At 53.3% G+C, this 15,440-nt stretch overlaps 5 protein-coding genes across 5 annotated transcripts; 1 reads left to right on the top strand and 4 right to left on the bottom strand.

Moving 5' to 3' along the window:
* Positions 1-179: 179 nt before the first annotated feature.
* On the top strand, positions 180-4,787 carry SMAC4_00882 (uncharacterized protein). The gene is made up of 3 exons (XM_003349944.2): positions 180-1,297; positions 1,411-3,220; positions 3,295-4,787. The coding sequence occupies exons 1-3, from the start codon at positions 948-950 to the stop codon at positions 4,417-4,419; spliced, it is 3,285 nt and encodes a 1,094-aa protein (XP_003349992.2). The 5' UTR covers positions 180-947; the 3' UTR covers positions 4,420-4,787.
* A 180-nt stretch (positions 4,788-4,967) lies between these two features.
* SMAC4_00881 (uncharacterized protein) lies at positions 4,968-7,664 on the bottom strand. Its single transcript, XM_003349943.2, has 2 exons — positions 7,102-7,664; positions 4,968-7,037 (listed from the first exon to the last, which is right to left on the bottom strand). Exons 1-2 carry the CDS (start codon positions 7,443-7,445, stop codon positions 5,501-5,503), a joined length of 1,881 nt encoding a protein of 626 aa, XP_003349991.1. The 5' UTR covers positions 7,446-7,664; the 3' UTR covers positions 4,968-5,500.
* Positions 7,665-8,412: 748 nt separating this feature from the next.
* Positions 8,413-9,560, bottom strand: SMAC4_00880 (uncharacterized protein; the record flags this gene model as incomplete). The annotated part of the gene is made up of 2 exons (XM_003349942.2): positions 8,413-9,092; positions 9,203-9,560. 2 exons carry the CDS (start codon positions 9,558-9,560, stop codon positions 8,413-8,415), a joined length of 1,038 nt encoding a protein of 345 aa, XP_003349990.2.
* Positions 9,561-9,748: 188 nt separating this feature from the next.
* Positions 9,749-11,578, bottom strand: SMAC4_00879 (uncharacterized protein). The gene is made up of 2 exons (XM_003349941.2): positions 10,614-11,578; positions 9,749-10,495 (listed from the first exon to the last, which is right to left on the bottom strand). Exons 1-2 carry the CDS (start codon positions 10,914-10,916, stop codon positions 10,157-10,159), a joined length of 642 nt encoding a protein of 213 aa, XP_003349989.1. The 5' UTR covers positions 10,917-11,578; the 3' UTR covers positions 9,749-10,156.
* Positions 11,579-11,983: 405 nt separating this feature from the next.
* SMAC4_12586 (uncharacterized protein) lies at positions 11,984-15,435 on the bottom strand. The gene is made up of 7 exons (XM_003349940.2): positions 14,710-15,435; positions 14,074-14,181; positions 13,852-14,011; positions 12,944-13,699; positions 12,687-12,890; positions 12,487-12,628; positions 11,984-12,423 (listed from the first exon to the last, which is right to left on the bottom strand). Exons 1-7 carry the CDS (start codon positions 14,720-14,722, stop codon positions 12,352-12,354), a joined length of 1,455 nt encoding a protein of 484 aa, XP_003349988.2. The 5' UTR covers positions 14,723-15,435; the 3' UTR covers positions 11,984-12,351.
* Between the last annotated feature and the right edge of the window lie 5 nt (positions 15,436-15,440).

The following is a 15,440-nucleotide window of genomic DNA, read 5'->3' as shown; positions in this document are numbered from 1 at the left end:
CGTCTGCTGTCCAACACTCCGTGCTTCTTGACACGTCTCGAATGCCCCAATGAGCCGGTAATGGGTGCGTGATATGGATGTGAGCTTGAAAGTTCGCAAAGTTCGGGCACAGTTGAAGTTCATCCGTTGTTGATATGGTTCGGTGCTGTACCTCTCATGATGGATTCCTACCTGTACCTAGACATATAGGGCAGGTGTACCTTTAGGGTACTAGAGGTACCTATCTCAGCTATGTACCTCTTAGCGCCCCCCCCGCGATTTCCACTTTGCTGGGTTTCAGAGCCTACGACGCGCACCGGAGAGGACCTAACTATCAACCACCTCTCCACTTACTATCGACGTCCGCTATCCACCTGCCCTCAGTACATTTTGTACTAGAACTAGGCCTATTATCTACAACTGCGCCGTTGCCGCTTTCCGCGTGCCGTCCGCCTTTGGTTCCTCTTGCATCGTATCGCAGCAAAAAGTCGGCCGAGATCCAAACATGATACTACCGTCCGTCAATGGAGTGTGACCTGCGACGAAACCCGGACGTATTCGACCCTTCCCGCGCCAACAAGGATTGCAACTTTTTTTCTCCCACGGCTCAACCGCGCAAACCAACAACAGCCCTTTGTCCGAAGATTGAGGTGACGGTTGGGACATCACGAGGGTCGCTTCTTGGGGTCCTCCGTCTTGGTTACCACTACGCTACCGTTCGATCTACCTACCTACCCCATCCAGGCCACTCGTTGTCGGTCAAGCTTGCTTCGGATTCGGATGCGCATTCCCCAACGAAAAAAAAGCAACCAACGCAACAGCGCCCAACAGCAGCTGGAGAGGTAGCAGACGCGAACCCTGATCCACGCGCCTAAGCCTCGCACGACAAACCGGACCGCATTTGCGAGCCCGGTCACACAGGGACGGCGGGACTCGATTGGAGTGCTCTATCTACTGAGCAGCCTGGCATGATGCTGGCGGATACTCCTCCGTCCCCGAGCCACCACCCAAACAAGCGCCCGCGCCAATCGTCCCCGGAACGAGAGTCTCCGACTTCGGTTCCGTCCGGGGAAGCACCGTCCCCCGCTAACGATCTTCTACATGACGGTTCCGGCGCCACTCATGGGGGCCAGGGAGGCGGGTCGGCGGGGGGCAAGGCCGGACAAAGCAGCAGCTTCCGCAACGTGAGCGCTTGTAATCGATGTAGGCTTCGCAAGAATCGCTGTGACCAGAAGCTACCGAGTTGTGCCAGTTGCGAAAAGGCCAATGTTGCCTGTGTTGGCTACGATCCCATCACCAAGAGGGAGATCCCGAGGAGGTCAGAAATTCCCCCGGCCGGGATCCGGTTTCCCGCCATAACCCCAGACTCCGCCCAACGCTTCGCTTCCCTGTCTGTAGATAGCAGAAAGTACTGACGCCGTGCTCTTCCAGTTATATCTTTTACCTCGAGAAACGAGTAGAGCAACTGGAAAACCTGCTCAAGGACAACAATATCACTTACCCGCCGGCCGAAAACTTGGACTATTGTTCCAAGAAGGGAGATAGGCCGCGCCATGCCCACTCGACCCATGGGGACGCAACCGGGCATCCCTCACAACTAGAGACACCCGATAGCACCAACAATCCAAGGCCGCAGAATGAAGGAGATGATGTTGTCAGACTACAAAAACTGGTGTCCAAGTCTGACCTTGCTGGAGTATCCGCGACGGCAAACCCTCGTCATCTGGGATCTACCTCGGGCATATCGTTTGCACGCGTTGTTTTTGCTGCTGTACAGTCGTCGGTATCCGATCAAAAGTCCACCTCGGACAAGGCTGGCATCCGACCCTACAAGCCCGCTCCCACAAACAACGGCCCCGCCGCCGCCGGAACTTCTATGAGAGACTCCTTCTTTGGCTTGCATACGAAACCGACGATTCATCCGGCCACATTCCCCAGCAGGGCTTTGGGTGAAAAGTTGGTGTTGCTCTACTTTGAGCATGCGAACCCCCAGATTCCTGTGCTTCACAAGGGCGAGTTCATGGAGATGTTCGAGCAAGCTTACGCCGAGGAGAACCGCGTACGGGGGCCACGAGAACTTTACATGTTGAACATGGTCTTCGCGATAGGCGGCGGCATCATTGTGGGAGAATCGACCAAGGCCAGTGGGTCGGTTGAAGAGCCAGGTAAAACTGATGACGACACAAGACAGTGCCAGCCAGAAGAATATCATGCTAGTGCCATTGTTCATCTTGAGGCTTGTCTTGGCAACAGTGCTGGTGGATTGGAAGAGTTACAGGCCGTCTTGCTTCTCGCCAACTTTGCCTTGTTGAGGCCGGTTCCTCCCGGGCTGTGGTACATCGTCGGTGTCGCTGTCAGGTTGGCGGTCGATCTCGGCCTACACTACGAAGACGGTAAGGACATTGAATCCGGTCTAGGGATGGGAGACCAGAGCGAAGCATTCTCGCGGGAAAGAGGACGACGAGAGTACATGCGTGATCTGCGGCGGCGTCTGTGGTGGTGCACTTATTCACTCGATCGCCTGGTCAGTGTTTGCGTCGGCAGGCCATTTGGCATATCAGATCAAGTCATCACCACCGAGTTCCCTTCTCTTCTAGATGATAGGTTCATTACGCCAAGCGGCTTACTTGAACCACCTCCCGACGTAATAGGACCGACTTACAAACTCATTGCACATCACTATTTCCGTCTCAGGTTGCTCCAGTCAGAAATTCTTCAAGTCTTGCAGTTCCAGCAATCCCAGCTTGCGCGGTCCTCTGGACTGAACCAGAAGAACCCTTACATGCATACTTCTCTTCCATCGCCGTTCTTGTCACAGTTCGAGACCTTCCGGGCATGGCGCATTGATATCGATAGGAGATTATGGGAGTGGAAGAATTCTGCGCCAACAAGGCAGCAGACCGGCGTACAATTCTCGCCTGAATTCTTTGACCTCAACTACTGGCAGGCTGTCATAATGCTCTATCGCCAGAGTCTGAGCGTCCCAGCCTTGTTCGAAGGTGAATATCACACTTCAAAGGAGGTCAACAGTCCCACAATGTTCAACATGGAGCTTCGGGAAGACGAGGACCGCGTCTATCTCAAAGTCGCCGAGGCAGGTCAGCGTATCTTGCGCCTCTACCGCCAATTACACCGTGTGGGCTTGGTCAACTATACGTATCTGGCGACTCATCATCTCTTCATGGCGGGAATATCTTATCTTTATGCGATTTGGCACTCGCCTATCGTGAGAAGCAGGCTTGTAAGTGAACACTGCTCTGGGCCAATGATCTTTTTGCTATGCTTTTCAGACACTCACATCAGGCACCTTCATAGACCGTAGACGAAGTCGACTTCACGATTCTGGCTGCCAAATCTGTTTTCACAGACCTGATGGATAAATGTCCTCCAGCAGAAGCGTGTCGGGATGCCTTTGATCGTACCGCTAAGGCAACCATTAAGATGGCAAACTCGACTGGAGGCTTCGGTCAAGGCCAGGATTTGTCCGGCGGATACGGACACAACACACACACGCGACGTCCTGGAGGAAGCATTGATCAGCGTTTCGACTGGAGTTCACAGAGTGATTCTGCCGCTTCTAGCTTGCAACACTATAGAATGCAGCAACAACAACACCAGCAGCAGCAACAGCAGCAGCAACATCGCCATCACCAACAACACCGCCACCGCCCACCAATGCTTCGCAATCCTTCGTCGCAGTACAGTGATCTCGCCTCTGACGCTTACTCCGTCTCATCAGCATCCCAACTTTCAGCCTTCCAACAGGCAGCACAGTTCCGTGCCGCGGCCGCCGCGGCCATCAAAACCGAACAAGAAGGTGGATTCTCTCTCATGCGAAACCTCCCGCAGCCTCCACGAAGCAACGCAAGCTCTGTTGCAGAAGGCGGGCCGATAGCTCAAAGCCCAGCAGGCGAAACCCCCATTGATCCATCCCTGATGCCCTCGCCGAGCGCCATCCAGCAACACCAGCAACGGCAAGGACAAGGACTTAATAACACCCTGTCGCCGCCTGCCCAGATGGCTGGATCGCCAATCACCGGTTCCAACAACCCCCAACAGCAGCAGCAGCAACGAGGAGGAACACCGGGCTACCTGCAGCAGCAGCAGCAGCAGCAGCAGCAAACATACGCCAACAGTCCTGGCGCACTAAGCTTCAGTGATCTACAGGGGTTGGAGTTCCTCCAAGGCGTTGACGGCGGCGGCGGCACTGGTGGTATGGATGGCAGTAATGGAGGAGGGGACCTGTCGAGCCTGAACATGAACTTAAACCCGGCCGAGGTGGTGGGGCAGATGGATCTAGGCTTCGGTATTGGTTGGGAAGGAAATCATCATGACTTTAGCGATGGACAGCAGTTGGATCTGTTTGAGGGATTCTTCTTTGGTGGGCAGCAGGGCGGTGGGGGCGGGGCAGGAGGAGGAGGTGCAGGTGGGGGGAATTGAGATTGAGGGATGATGATGATGATGAGGTTCACGAGGTTGATGAGGATGATTGGGTTGACGATATATTATACCACGCGCAAGGCAAGGCAAAGGGGTGGACAATAGGTGGAAATATTTGTTGTACGAGGACGTGTTGATATAGCGACATCTGCGCTGACTGCTACATGGCATTTGCTTCCTTTCGGCTAGGGAGAAGATTATCTGAATGGGATGATGGCGGACTTTGAGAATCGAAACAAATATCAAGTACAGTCGAGAATAAGATAAAGGGCTTTGAAGCTTCAATTACCACGGACATGGTTTAGTCCCGATGGGATGAAAAATGCACACCAATCGACGTTCGAGATCAGATCAAATCAGCGGCAGTGAAAATGTGATTATAGGTGGATTGCCAGCTAAAGGTCCTTGTAGAGGTCAATATGAATATAAAGCGGGCAGATGCGGAACGTGTTGGCAGCATGGGTACATATCATACAACGTGAGCGAATGTATATGTGCGGTCCAAGTTGAACCCAGAAGATGTCAGTGAATATGTCAAGATGAAATTTCAAGAACAAAAGAACAAAAGCGTGTTCTTATCTAAAGTCGAGATTGGCCCCAATTCTTTTCCCTATACAAATCAAAAACAAAAAGTGTACGCCCCTTTTAGCCCCCCCCAGCTCCAGCTCCAGTCCCGAGTGTTGTTGTATGTCCACCAGTCCCAGTCCCACTTTTTGAACAACAAAAAAGTCCCCTTTCCTTCTTCTCTTTCTCCCGTGACCATGGAACTGACCAAGAACTGTACTACCCCTCTTTTGCGTGTTGTCCACGCTGTCTATAAAACACACTTCGGTATAGACAACAGACCACCCCGATGTGTGTGGAAACAAAAAGAAACTCCGGCCTTGCTTTCCCGTGATAATTATGCTATAGTACAGATGGTATCAATGTCGAACAGTACAGGAAAGGAAATACATGGGGGACCCGATACCACGGGAACAACAACCCCGCAAGCATCTTCTTTTCATCGGGAAAAAAACGAACAACCCTCATTCGTCGCCGCCAAATGCACAGTTAGACCCACCTCAAATCAAGTTTAGATTTAGAAGGTGGCCTGCTGGCGGCGGGTAGGACGGCGGTCGACGTCCTGAGCCCTGTGGAGGACGTTCTCGAAGGGATCATCGGACTGGCGACGGGGGCCGCGAGAGTTGAGATCACGGCGGTGGCCAGGTCCGCTACCCATGGGGCGCGAAGACATCGATGGGCCCTCGGCCCTCAGACCCTGGACACGGCCCATGTGCTTGACGATGCTCTGGCGGACAGCAGGGGGCTCGGGCAAGCCCCAGCCGTGCTTGGCGAGGTCATTGAGAGCATAGACCAAACCCTGGCGATCGATGCCCTGAAGAGCGCCACCTAGGTAGGATGAGTAGCAGTCCTTGAAGAGTTCCTCGGGGAGCCTGGAGGTCGCCTCAAGGATGTGCTGGAAGTTGGCGGGCAGCTCCTTGCCGGTATCAGCGGCGTTTACGGAAGCGCACTGGAGCTCATCGTTGCGCTTGATGGGGAGACCGGGAAGTCTGCTCCTCGCCATGCTGAGCTCGAGGTCGGGAACGATAAGCCAGCCCTGGCCAGACTTGTTGGCTCTGCCGGTACGTCCGAGACGGTGAATGTACTGCTCCCTGTTGGGGGGAGTATGGAGCTGGATGACGTGGGAAACGTTGGGGAAATCCATGCCTCTAGCGGTAACGTCGGAGGAGAAGAGGATACCGGTGGTGGCCCTCTTGAACTCATCAGCGGCACGAGTTCTGGCGTTCTGGGTGAGCTTGGAGTGAATGTCCCAAGTCTTGGGAATGTGCCTGAACTTCCACTGAAGACGCCTGAAGATGGCGTTGGCCATGATAACCTCAGCGGTAGTAGGCAAGAAGACGATGGCCTTGAAAGGAAGAGCATCGGGGTTGGTCCTGGACTCGTTGATGGCCTTCTCTACGAGCTCAAGCATGGTCGGGTAGATGTTCTCGAAGCCCTTGCAGGGAACGATGTACTGGGGGATACGGTCGTGGGTCAGGACCTCGTCGGCCTTGACGGTCTGCACGAACTCGAAGTTGTTCTTGTCGATGTAGCTTCTGGCGAGACCAACAACATCCTTGGGGATGGTGGCCGAGAAAAGCAGAGTCTGGCGGGGAAGAACCTTGCGATCGGGAAGGTAGTTGATGATCTGGCGGAGCTCCTCGTCGAAACCAACTTCGAGCATTCTATCGGCCTCGTCGAGAACAAGGGTCTGGAGTCTGGGGGCATCGATGCCGCTAGTGCTGTCGGAAAGCAGATCGTTCAGGCGGCCGGGGGTGCCAACAAGGATATGGCAGCCCTGCTGGCGGGTCTTGTACAGCATCTCCCTCTTCTGGGTACCACCAACGGCAGTCTGGACGATGACACCGGTTCCCTTGACCAACTTACGGGCCTCCTCTCCGATCTGCTCTGCAAGCTCGCGGGTTGGCGAGATGACGATGGCGCGGATGTCATCAGAACGAGCTCTACGGCCACCAAACCTGTCGGCGAGCGCGGGATCTTGGGCGACGATCTTCTGGATCACGGGGACGAGGAAACCAAGCGTCTTGCCAGTTCCGGTCTTGGCTTGAGCGACACTGAAAAGGTTCACGTTAGCAACGGTTGGAGGGGCAGAAATGGAGGTGAAGGATTTAGGCGTACATGTCCTTGCCCTTGAGAGCGGGGCTGATGGTCATAGACTGAACCTCGGTCATGTTCTCGTAGCCCATGCCATGGGTGATGGCGCGAACAACATTCTCATGAACACCGAGAGAGGCGAGGTCGGCGAAGCGGGTAATGAGGCCGTTGGAGGCAGCGGCGTCGCTTTGGGCAGAGGCCTCAGCCGAGTAGAAGCGGGGAAGAGAGACCGAAGGAAGAGACTGGACAGCGACGGCGCGGGTGACCTGGCTCAAGAGGGCGGCCGAGGGCTTGGAGGAGATCTGGAGATGGCGGGCAGCAAGGGCGGCACGGCAGAGGCCGGCCTGGCGCAATACGCTGGTCCTCATGTTTGGCGACGGCTACAGCGACGCGACGGGACTGATAAGGTGGTGGTGGCACACACTCGGATCCGTCAACGACTTGGTTTGATGGAGCGATCGTGGGGTTGAGACGACAAGAGGCGGACAATCAAACAAATTTGTCGTTGGCGTCGAGTGTGATGGGGAGGATGGGCGGGAATAGGTGGGAAAAAGAGACTGAGAGATGGGAAGAGAATGTGTCTGGCTACGGGCCTGGTACCTGCAACAGCAAAAAATTTCCATTGCCGTCGAAGTCGAAGCTTGAAGTTATGATCCCTGTCGTATGAGCCGCCTTTATCTTATCAGCCGTTACTCCGCACGCGACCCCATTTTTGGCAGTAAGTAGCTTAAGGTACTTCTTTACCTTTTACTGGACGGAAGCTACTTTTAGATACATGCCCAAGGAACGCTGGAAACCGATCCTCTCCGCAAAGCATGGGGCCGAACTGGACCCCTTTGCCCACTTTGACCGTTCCTGGTCCTTGTCTCATTCTTTTACGAAGGGGATGATGTAGCCATTCTGGGGTAATATAGGCACACATCTGTTTCTATGGTAATCACGTTCGGTTCATGCTATGGAAATGTCAACGGTCCTTCCGGTTGGCTCCGAGTCCCAGCAGTTACGTTGGTGGGCCTGGGAATGGTTCGGGGGACCTCAGCGAACTCCTTAACTGGCTCGGTGATTCTGTTAGGATCGGTTTCGATTACGGCCCCACTTGAGATCCGCTCATTCCGCAACGCCGGGTCAACCGTCACACAGACACTCTTCCGTCTCATAGCAACACCAAGTTGGTATGCTTGTAAGCACACAAGTTGGATTGAGGCCCGAGTCTAGTCCAAAGATATTCTCTCAAATTCCGTGCCGCTATTGCAATAATACATTCTTGCCGCTGTCTCAGTACTCACGACTCTTTACTCGCCTACCAGTCTACCACAAGTACTTGTATCGCTCCCACTAAGATGCCTTCAACTTGACCTCGGGCTCCTCCCCTTCCTTCTTCCCTCCGCTTCCACTCCTCTCAGCAATCTTCATCGCCACAAAATCCGTCACAGCTCCCCTCACCCCTTCATACGTCCACTTGCTAATCGCCTGCGTCGCCTCCATCACCGGTTCCTGATTCACGACGAAGACGATAGCACCAGCAACCGACAGCGCGCCTCTCCCCAGACTGCCAGCCACCTCTTGTCCGTTATCTTGGCTGATTTGCTTCATCCTGACGTACAAATACGGCAGCTTGGGCCAAAGAAAGAAAACCCATCCATCGATGAGGCAAAAGAGCCAAAGAAGGAACTTGTGGAGCAAGTTTTCCTTGTAGACACCGACACCGCCCTTGTGTCTTGTATCCGAAGGCTTGTTGTCTCGGGTTCCACTGCTACTACTACTACTACTACTACTACTACTACTACTACTACTACTACTATTACTACTACTACTCTCTTGAACAATCTTGCTCACCACTGCCGGTGGGATTGCATGCTGCAGCGTGGATATTTCGGCGTCGCGGAGGTCTGGGGGTAATCCGCTGAGTAGGTTCTGGAGACCGCTGATGTAGGTTGATCGCTCGAAGTTGGAACTGAAGGTGCTGTTGCCACTGCGGCGTGATTCCTCGGCGGCGTTGACGAGGAGGTTTGTGCCTGGAGATGTTGTCATGGTCAGAATTCAAGGACTCAGAAGACTAGACTAGCTTGCGAGCAAACTAGGCGGGAAAACGAGAGAGAATCGGCTGGGCCATGCTTATGCTTACCTTGCGCACCATATCGCCAATCGATACCTAGGGTCTTGGGTGCTGTTGTGAAAGGCACGAGTCCACGTCCTAGCGTGCTCAATGGAGAGGCCAAGTCAGGCATAAAGTATTCTGTTCCAGCTTCTGACATCTTGTGGGCGGCGATTATATCTTGTGATGGCGGTGCTGTCGGGATAGGTGTGGACGGAGCAGAGGCGGCCTTAGGCTGGCTAGGGGAAATTTCCGTGTCACTGGGTAGAGACATGTGGTGGTGAAATGATGATATCGAAAATATAGCGCGTAATAAGGAAGGCCGTCTACTTGAAGGCGTCGACAGGACTACCTTGGGACCGGATGCTGTTCCCTTATTCGGATTCATGGAGGCAGATTGATCCTGCATAGCCTTGATAATTCTTGTCTGTTCGAAATAGACTCGGATGGACCAAAGCCAGATTCTAGAATTTGAGTTTGGAAGGTGCAAGTTCCACGGTCTGGCTTGACCAAGAACATGTGCAAGGTGTTGACGCCAGATGCTGCGACTTCTGAGATATGTAGGGTTTGACCTCCCACATATGAAAGCTTAGGACAGTCTGCAGCGTCAAGATCCCTTCATGCAACCCTCAACTCAAAGCACAATGCCACATCTCGTGACACATCGGGCTCTCAGGCCTAGAAGTACGAGTGTTTCCATTGAAAATGGTAGAAATGCTCAAAACCAGACATCGCTTTCAAACGCAGAGGATGCTTCCGGTCTATCCGACCTGTATTCGACACGTTCAATCCAATGACGTCCAGTTCATCTCTGACACGAAAGTCTATACACGCCCTAACCCATAACATGTGCACGAGCTATAATTCCAAAACACCCCCTAACACCACAATCTCCCATCATTCATTCCGCTCTGGAGTCGCGTTGTCGGTCCTATACGCTGCCCGACCTCACCCCTCCAGGCTCAACGTCAAGCCGACGAGCCTTCAGTTGTTCCCAGCGGCAGCAGCCTTCTCTGCCGCAATCTTCGCCTCCATTTTCCTTCTCGCCTCAATAATCATCTGATCCCTCCTCTTCTGTAGCAACGACTGTCTCTCCTCGCGATTCGAGCTCCAGCCTCCTGTCTTAGGGGCACTGCTTGTGGCCGCTCCAGCATCCTCCGAGGGGACACTGGCGAGTTTGTCCTTCAAGTTGTATCTCGTAATCAGATCTGGGTGGGCCTTCTTTTCCGCCGGTTTGTTGTTGGTGGCAGTTGCGCTTTGCTGCGCGGCAGCAGTTGTCTCTGGCGAGGTGGGCGGGGGAGGGGGCTGGAACGTAATTGGAGGCTACGAGGTTGACACTTGGTGTTAGCGAAGGGGTTTCCTCAATTAAGCAAAACAACATCGCACTATGCAAAGTATGGAGAAAAACACCCGGAACATGGGTGAAGGAGGCAAAACTTACAGTCTCCGTTCTCCCCGCCAGGATCCTTTCCGTCGTAGCCTGCAAGTTCCCCCCATGGCGCTGGAGATCCCACAGAATAGTCCGTCTGTCTACCTGCGGAAACATCTGTTGTATCGTTTCGACCGCCGCTTCTCGTTCCCGCTCCCTCCGTCTTTGCAGTTCCTCCGGTGATAGGCCTCCTGTCCCGCCCGGCTGGCGATTTGCCGTAGACGCATTTCCGCTGAAGAAGAAGTAGCGTACTGCCAGACCCGTAATCAACAATACGATCACCAGAGAAGGGAGGTTGATCTCTTCCTCCGCCATTGTCTCCTTCGGATGTTTTCTGAGCCCTTTTCGTTTCGTAATCGTTCGGTTGCGCGAGGGGGGTTGGGCACGCTGAGTAACCGGTTCCTTCGAGCGGACAATCAAGGCCGGAAAGTCGTGGAACGTATTGAGAGATATATACAAATCGTGGTCTGGTATTTTTGTCTCGGTCAAGTTCCGTCTTGATTGTCGCTTGAGAATCTTTGCCGCAGGGTGCTTTGCTCCTAACGCCTGACGTATGATGCGTGTCGCAAGACGATGCCGATGACTAACGGGATTAAGGGAAGTAGCGCGTGCAAAGGGCAGTTGATGTCGACAATATTTTTGGAGCAGGGAGAGGGTTCTTATTCTCTGAACAGGTGGACGTTGTACATCGGGATGTAGTTGATGATTACGAGAGCCCAAGAAAGTTCAGCCGATGAAGTTGGAATCACGAAGAAGAGGTGGTGACTACGACCCAGAGTGATGAGGTAGCCACTGGCAGTGGAAGCAGTGACATCCATGGATTTGGGTACGTTGACAACCACAGTGGGGTCATGCCAAGCCACCAATGCAGCGTAACAATGAACAGATTGATTACAGTAGAAACCCCTATTAATGCAACTAATTCTAGCAGTCGGAATCTTTTGCAAAAGATGGGGGTTTGCAAAACAGAATCGAGCGCACAGACCATACAGGGCTTCTGGCCATTAGAGAGCCGCCGCGGGGCCCAAAAATGGATTCTCCAAAGCAACCGTACCCCCGGTAGAGGGGTATAAGTCTGTCTCTCCCAGCAAAATTTGGCCCCTGTTAATGCAAAATCCGGGCCGTCAGCATTGCAATTGCAGTTTGCAATCCCGCCCACCAGAGGAAATGCAGGCAGGCCAAAGTCTTTGCAAAAGGCGGGGGTTTGCAATAGATAGTCTTTGTATTAACAGGGGTTTCTACTGTTACACAAATTTCACGTGTGAACAGGAACTGGTAACAACAAAGAGGTTGCGTGTAATTACCATAACGATCAACGTTCTGTGACCTTGCCCAGAAACGCAGACATTCTATTCACCAATGATGGAGCTTGAAAATAACCTGAACAGCAAGCAAAAGTTGTTTCGACCATTTTATGCAGATATGTAATCATCTGTCCGGTACCGCTGGTATTCTTGGAACTGCGCTGATCGAAACCCATGGGATCTCTAACTCAACTCATCCGAGATGAGCCCCTTGGCTATAACCCATTCAACAGCGCTATGCCCTGGGCTGTATCGCGCAGGTTCTGATTATCTAATCACCTCCTAAGCCATGTGGTCCGCTCAAAGAGCTACTGTACCCGGTTTATCCTCGCTAGATATGTCCGCCCATGCGAAGAATACGTATTCTAGATGTGTCGAGCTAAACCCTTCCCTATAACCCAAAGCACGGAGGCACCTCGTACTCCGCGTTGACGAGTCCTAAAAGCTTAAGCTCCTATTGCTGGGATCGGGACGCCCAGATTGTTCTCCAAGTCGCAGTAATACAAGGTAAACTCCCGCTGGACAGATCATTAGCATACTCCGCGAATGGAGGCAAGACCAAGTCACTGGATGCTACTTACCCGCTCCTTGTGCCAGTTCACAGTGTCCCACACAATATAGTAACCCCGTTCATGAGCCGGGCTCAGCTGAGCCGTGTTGCCCATCTCGTCCTTGGTGAGCCAGACTTGAAGTTTCTTGTGCCATCTCCAGTTCCGCGTCGTTCTGAGTATATTTGTCAGCTCCATAACAATGGCCAAATGCAAGCTCATGGTAACCTTACAGCTCAGCTGCAGCCAGTTGCTGCTTGATATCTCCTGGGCAGCTGTAGAAAATCCACATCAAGGTCTCCTCGTTAAAGCTCTGAATCTTGGCCTCAATAGGTTGCACGTTCTTGACCATGTAGCAGTCAGGTATCTTGAACTTTGGCACAGCCGGCCTGGGAGGGATTTCGTCCAGTATAGAATAGATTTGGGTGGAATACAGCCTGAAGAAGGTCAGTTTGGTACGGAGGCTCGCGAAAAGTCCGGTTACACATACTCAGAAGAGTCCAACTGCAACCCTAAACTTGAAGGATCGATCCCGATGATGAGGGAGTTGTAGTCGGGGTAGGTATTCATCAAGGTACGCAAACCCTTCAAGCCAAACTTGTCGATAGCGGGCATGCCCTCCAGCGGATCTTGGACTTCACTGGCACGGCTCTTCTCCTCTTCCTTGCCCTTAGCAGACGGAGGATCATTTCCGATTGCGCCAAGCGGGTTCCTGCTACCAACTGCTTGCGAAGCGTCGCCCACCGAGGAGCGTGAAGCCATACCGTCTTCCCGATACACTGGCGGCTTTTGGCGTCCTTCTTCCTCGTTGACCGGGCTCCTCTGGTCCTGTGGGCGTCCAATGGCGGTTGGTGAGCGCCCGTCCGTGGTGCGCATGTTCCCTGTTAGTGCGTTCAACAAGCTGTTGTTTGTGCGATTGGGATGAATGGATGGAGTAGATCCGAACCCCAAGCCTGGCATTCCGCCTAATTCACCGTTTACACTCCTGTTCAACGGAGGGAAGTCGTCCGTAACGCTAGAGGGTGTTTGGGATGTTTGTCCCGAGTTCCCTTGGTTTCCAAATCTGAAAGCTCCTTGGGCCGATTGTTGTCGAGAGGAAAAGAAATCATCCTGTTGCCCTTGCTGCGAAAGCGGTGTAGAAGGACCGCGGTGAGCTGCTCCTCCGAGGTTACGAGCCCCCGTAGACCACATAGAAGCCTGGTTTGCTGTTGACAGCCCTGACGTGTTGGACAAGGTAGGAAACTCCCTGGGGAATGTTAGCACATAAGAATACGCCAGCTGCAGGGATGGCCTAGGAAGGGCGAAGTGTCAAGTCATAGGGGAGGGAAGTCGGAGCCGGCCTTTAGCCCAAGCCCTAACAGAATCTTCAAACGGTGAACATGAGGCGAATGAACTTACGACAGGTCCAACGGTGTCGCTGGTTGCGACCCGCTTAGACTTTGCGCAAAGCTGACGTTGCCGCCGCCCAACTGTCTGGCAGTTCCAGGAGGAACACCAGGGCTCCCGCCCATGGGCATGCCTGAGCCAAACGCCCAGCCAGAACCGCCGCTCACGGCCCCTATATCCAGACCAGTCGTCAGTCATAGCCCAATTGTACCCAAAGCCCATTATAGTCCTGACCTAGCTTTCCGTTCGGTAACCTATTCGCTACGCCACGTCCAGACTGTTGTGGTTGTTGTTGTTGCCCTCCAAATCCAGACATGCCGCGTAAAGATTGGGGAACCGCCCCTGTCATCCCGAGAGAATGTTAGCAGCTATCGACCAGTGGTGTCCACAAACTTGAAGACAACATGTAACATAAGGGGTGTATGTATGGGTAGGAAGACTGCGCCGCTGCCGCTGTAGGAGAGAGCGGAACCGAAAACGTCGAGAACAGCTTCGTGAGAAGCTGGTGAGTGGTGTCGTAACGGGTCGCAAAGATATATTTGACGTAATGGCCAGCCCTCAACACTCCTGCCATATATCATGGTCCGAGTTACGGATAGAACAAAGAAGCAAACATGTAGAAGGCAACGCCCACGGGCTCACGCCGACGCCTCGGTAGCGGCACCACCAGCTTGTCCACCAGCCTGTTCATGACCTCGACCCAACCCAATGTCCGGCACCTGCTTCGGGTAGGCGAGGTGTAGGCGGCGGCGGCGCATGATCACAGCGGCGGTCGGCGATTGCGGGTTTCGAGGAGACAGGGCAGCAGGGCAAACAGCGGGGTAGTCGGCGAAGAATGTTGGAATGAAGAGGGCGGGATTGCCACCGTACCTGGCCGATTCATGATATTCTGCGGTTGTTTGACCAGTCTCTCGGAGAGGTCGAGCGGAAGGGAGGGGAAAACGGATGTTGCTTTTCGGTGTTGCGGTTAGAAAGTTGCGCCGTCGAGTGGAAGGTGACGAATGGTTGAGGTGGTGTCGTCGTGCGCTGCGAGAATGAATAGATGTTTGCAGGTGAATGGTCGCGCTTTGGAAACTGAACGAGCGGGAGCTGCAGGCCAGGCGGACGGCACGCACTCGCTGCAGTGAGTGGTCACCGGGGTGTGGGGACGTTACAGTGTATCTTGGTACGTACCCATTGCCATGGTGTTACAGGTTGTTGGTGTAGGTTGCTTGTAATTTTTAACTTACCTGCGATCCCATATCCCCCGTCACTCTGCAAGGGCTTACACAAGCGGGGTCGTCCATCCAAAATGAAAGCGGTTTCTCAAAGGCTGGCAAGGGAATTTCAATTGATGACAACAAAATTTGCGGAATAAAAGCCCGATTTTCATAGGTTCAGATACTTTAAGAGATAAGCTCCGTGGATGGGAATTTGAGGACATGTGGTCCGTGCTTCAATGTCATCGCATGTCTCCCCCTTTTCTCGAAACATTCCCATAGATACCTATCCTGAGCGCCTCCCCACGGTAAGTATTCGGAGCAGAGTGCACTACATGGAAATCACAACAGACCAACCATACCAAGGCTTTTGCGTCCCTGGAAGATAACGTTTGAGGAAAT

This window comes from Sordaria macrospora, chromosome 3 (assembly GCF_033870435.1).
Source record: "Sordaria macrospora chromosome 3, complete sequence".
NCBI lineage: Eukaryota > Fungi > Ascomycota > Sordariomycetes > Sordariales > Sordariaceae > Sordaria > Sordaria macrospora.
This window is presented reverse-complemented; position numbering and strand designations above follow the sequence as displayed.

Bases quoted from the DNA above. Each gene is read 5' to 3' on its own strand.
- SMAC4_00882 (XM_003349944.2), top strand. From the start codon at position 948: ATGATGCTGGCGGATACTCCTCCGTCCCCGAGCCACCACCCAAACAAG. The intron at 1,298-1,410 runs GTCAGAAATTCC...GTGCTCTTCCAG, and splicing joins AAGAGGGAGATCCCGAGGAG to TTATATCTTTTACCTCGAGA. The intron at 3,221-3,294 runs GTAAGTGAACAC...GCACCTTCATAG, and splicing joins CTATCGTGAGAAGCAGGCTT to ACCGTAGACGAAGTCGACTT.
- SMAC4_00881 (XM_003349943.2), bottom strand. From the start codon at position 7,445: ATGAGGACCAGCGTATTGCGCCAGGCCGGCCTCTGCCGTGCCGCCCTT. The intron at 7,038-7,101 runs GTACGCCTAAAT...GAACCTTTTCAG, and splicing joins GCTCTCAAGGGCAAGGACAT to TGTCGCTCAAGCCAAGACCG.
- SMAC4_00879 (XM_003349941.2), bottom strand. From the start codon at position 10,916: ATGGCGGAGGAAGAGATCAACCTCCCTTCTCTGGTGATCGTATTGTTG. The intron at 10,496-10,613 runs GTAAGTTTTGCC...TCAACCTCGTAG, and splicing joins TGGCGGGGAGAACGGAGACT to CCTCCAATTACGTTCCAGCC.
- SMAC4_12586 (XM_003349940.2), bottom strand. The intron at 13,700-13,851 runs GTAAGTTCATTC...AACATTCCCCAG, and splicing joins GCGACACCGTTGGACCTGTC to GGAGTTTCCTACCTTGTCCA. The intron at 12,424-12,486 runs GTAAGTAGCATC...TGATCTGTCCAG, and splicing joins TGAACTGGCACAAGGAGCGG to CGGGAGTTTACCTTGTATTA.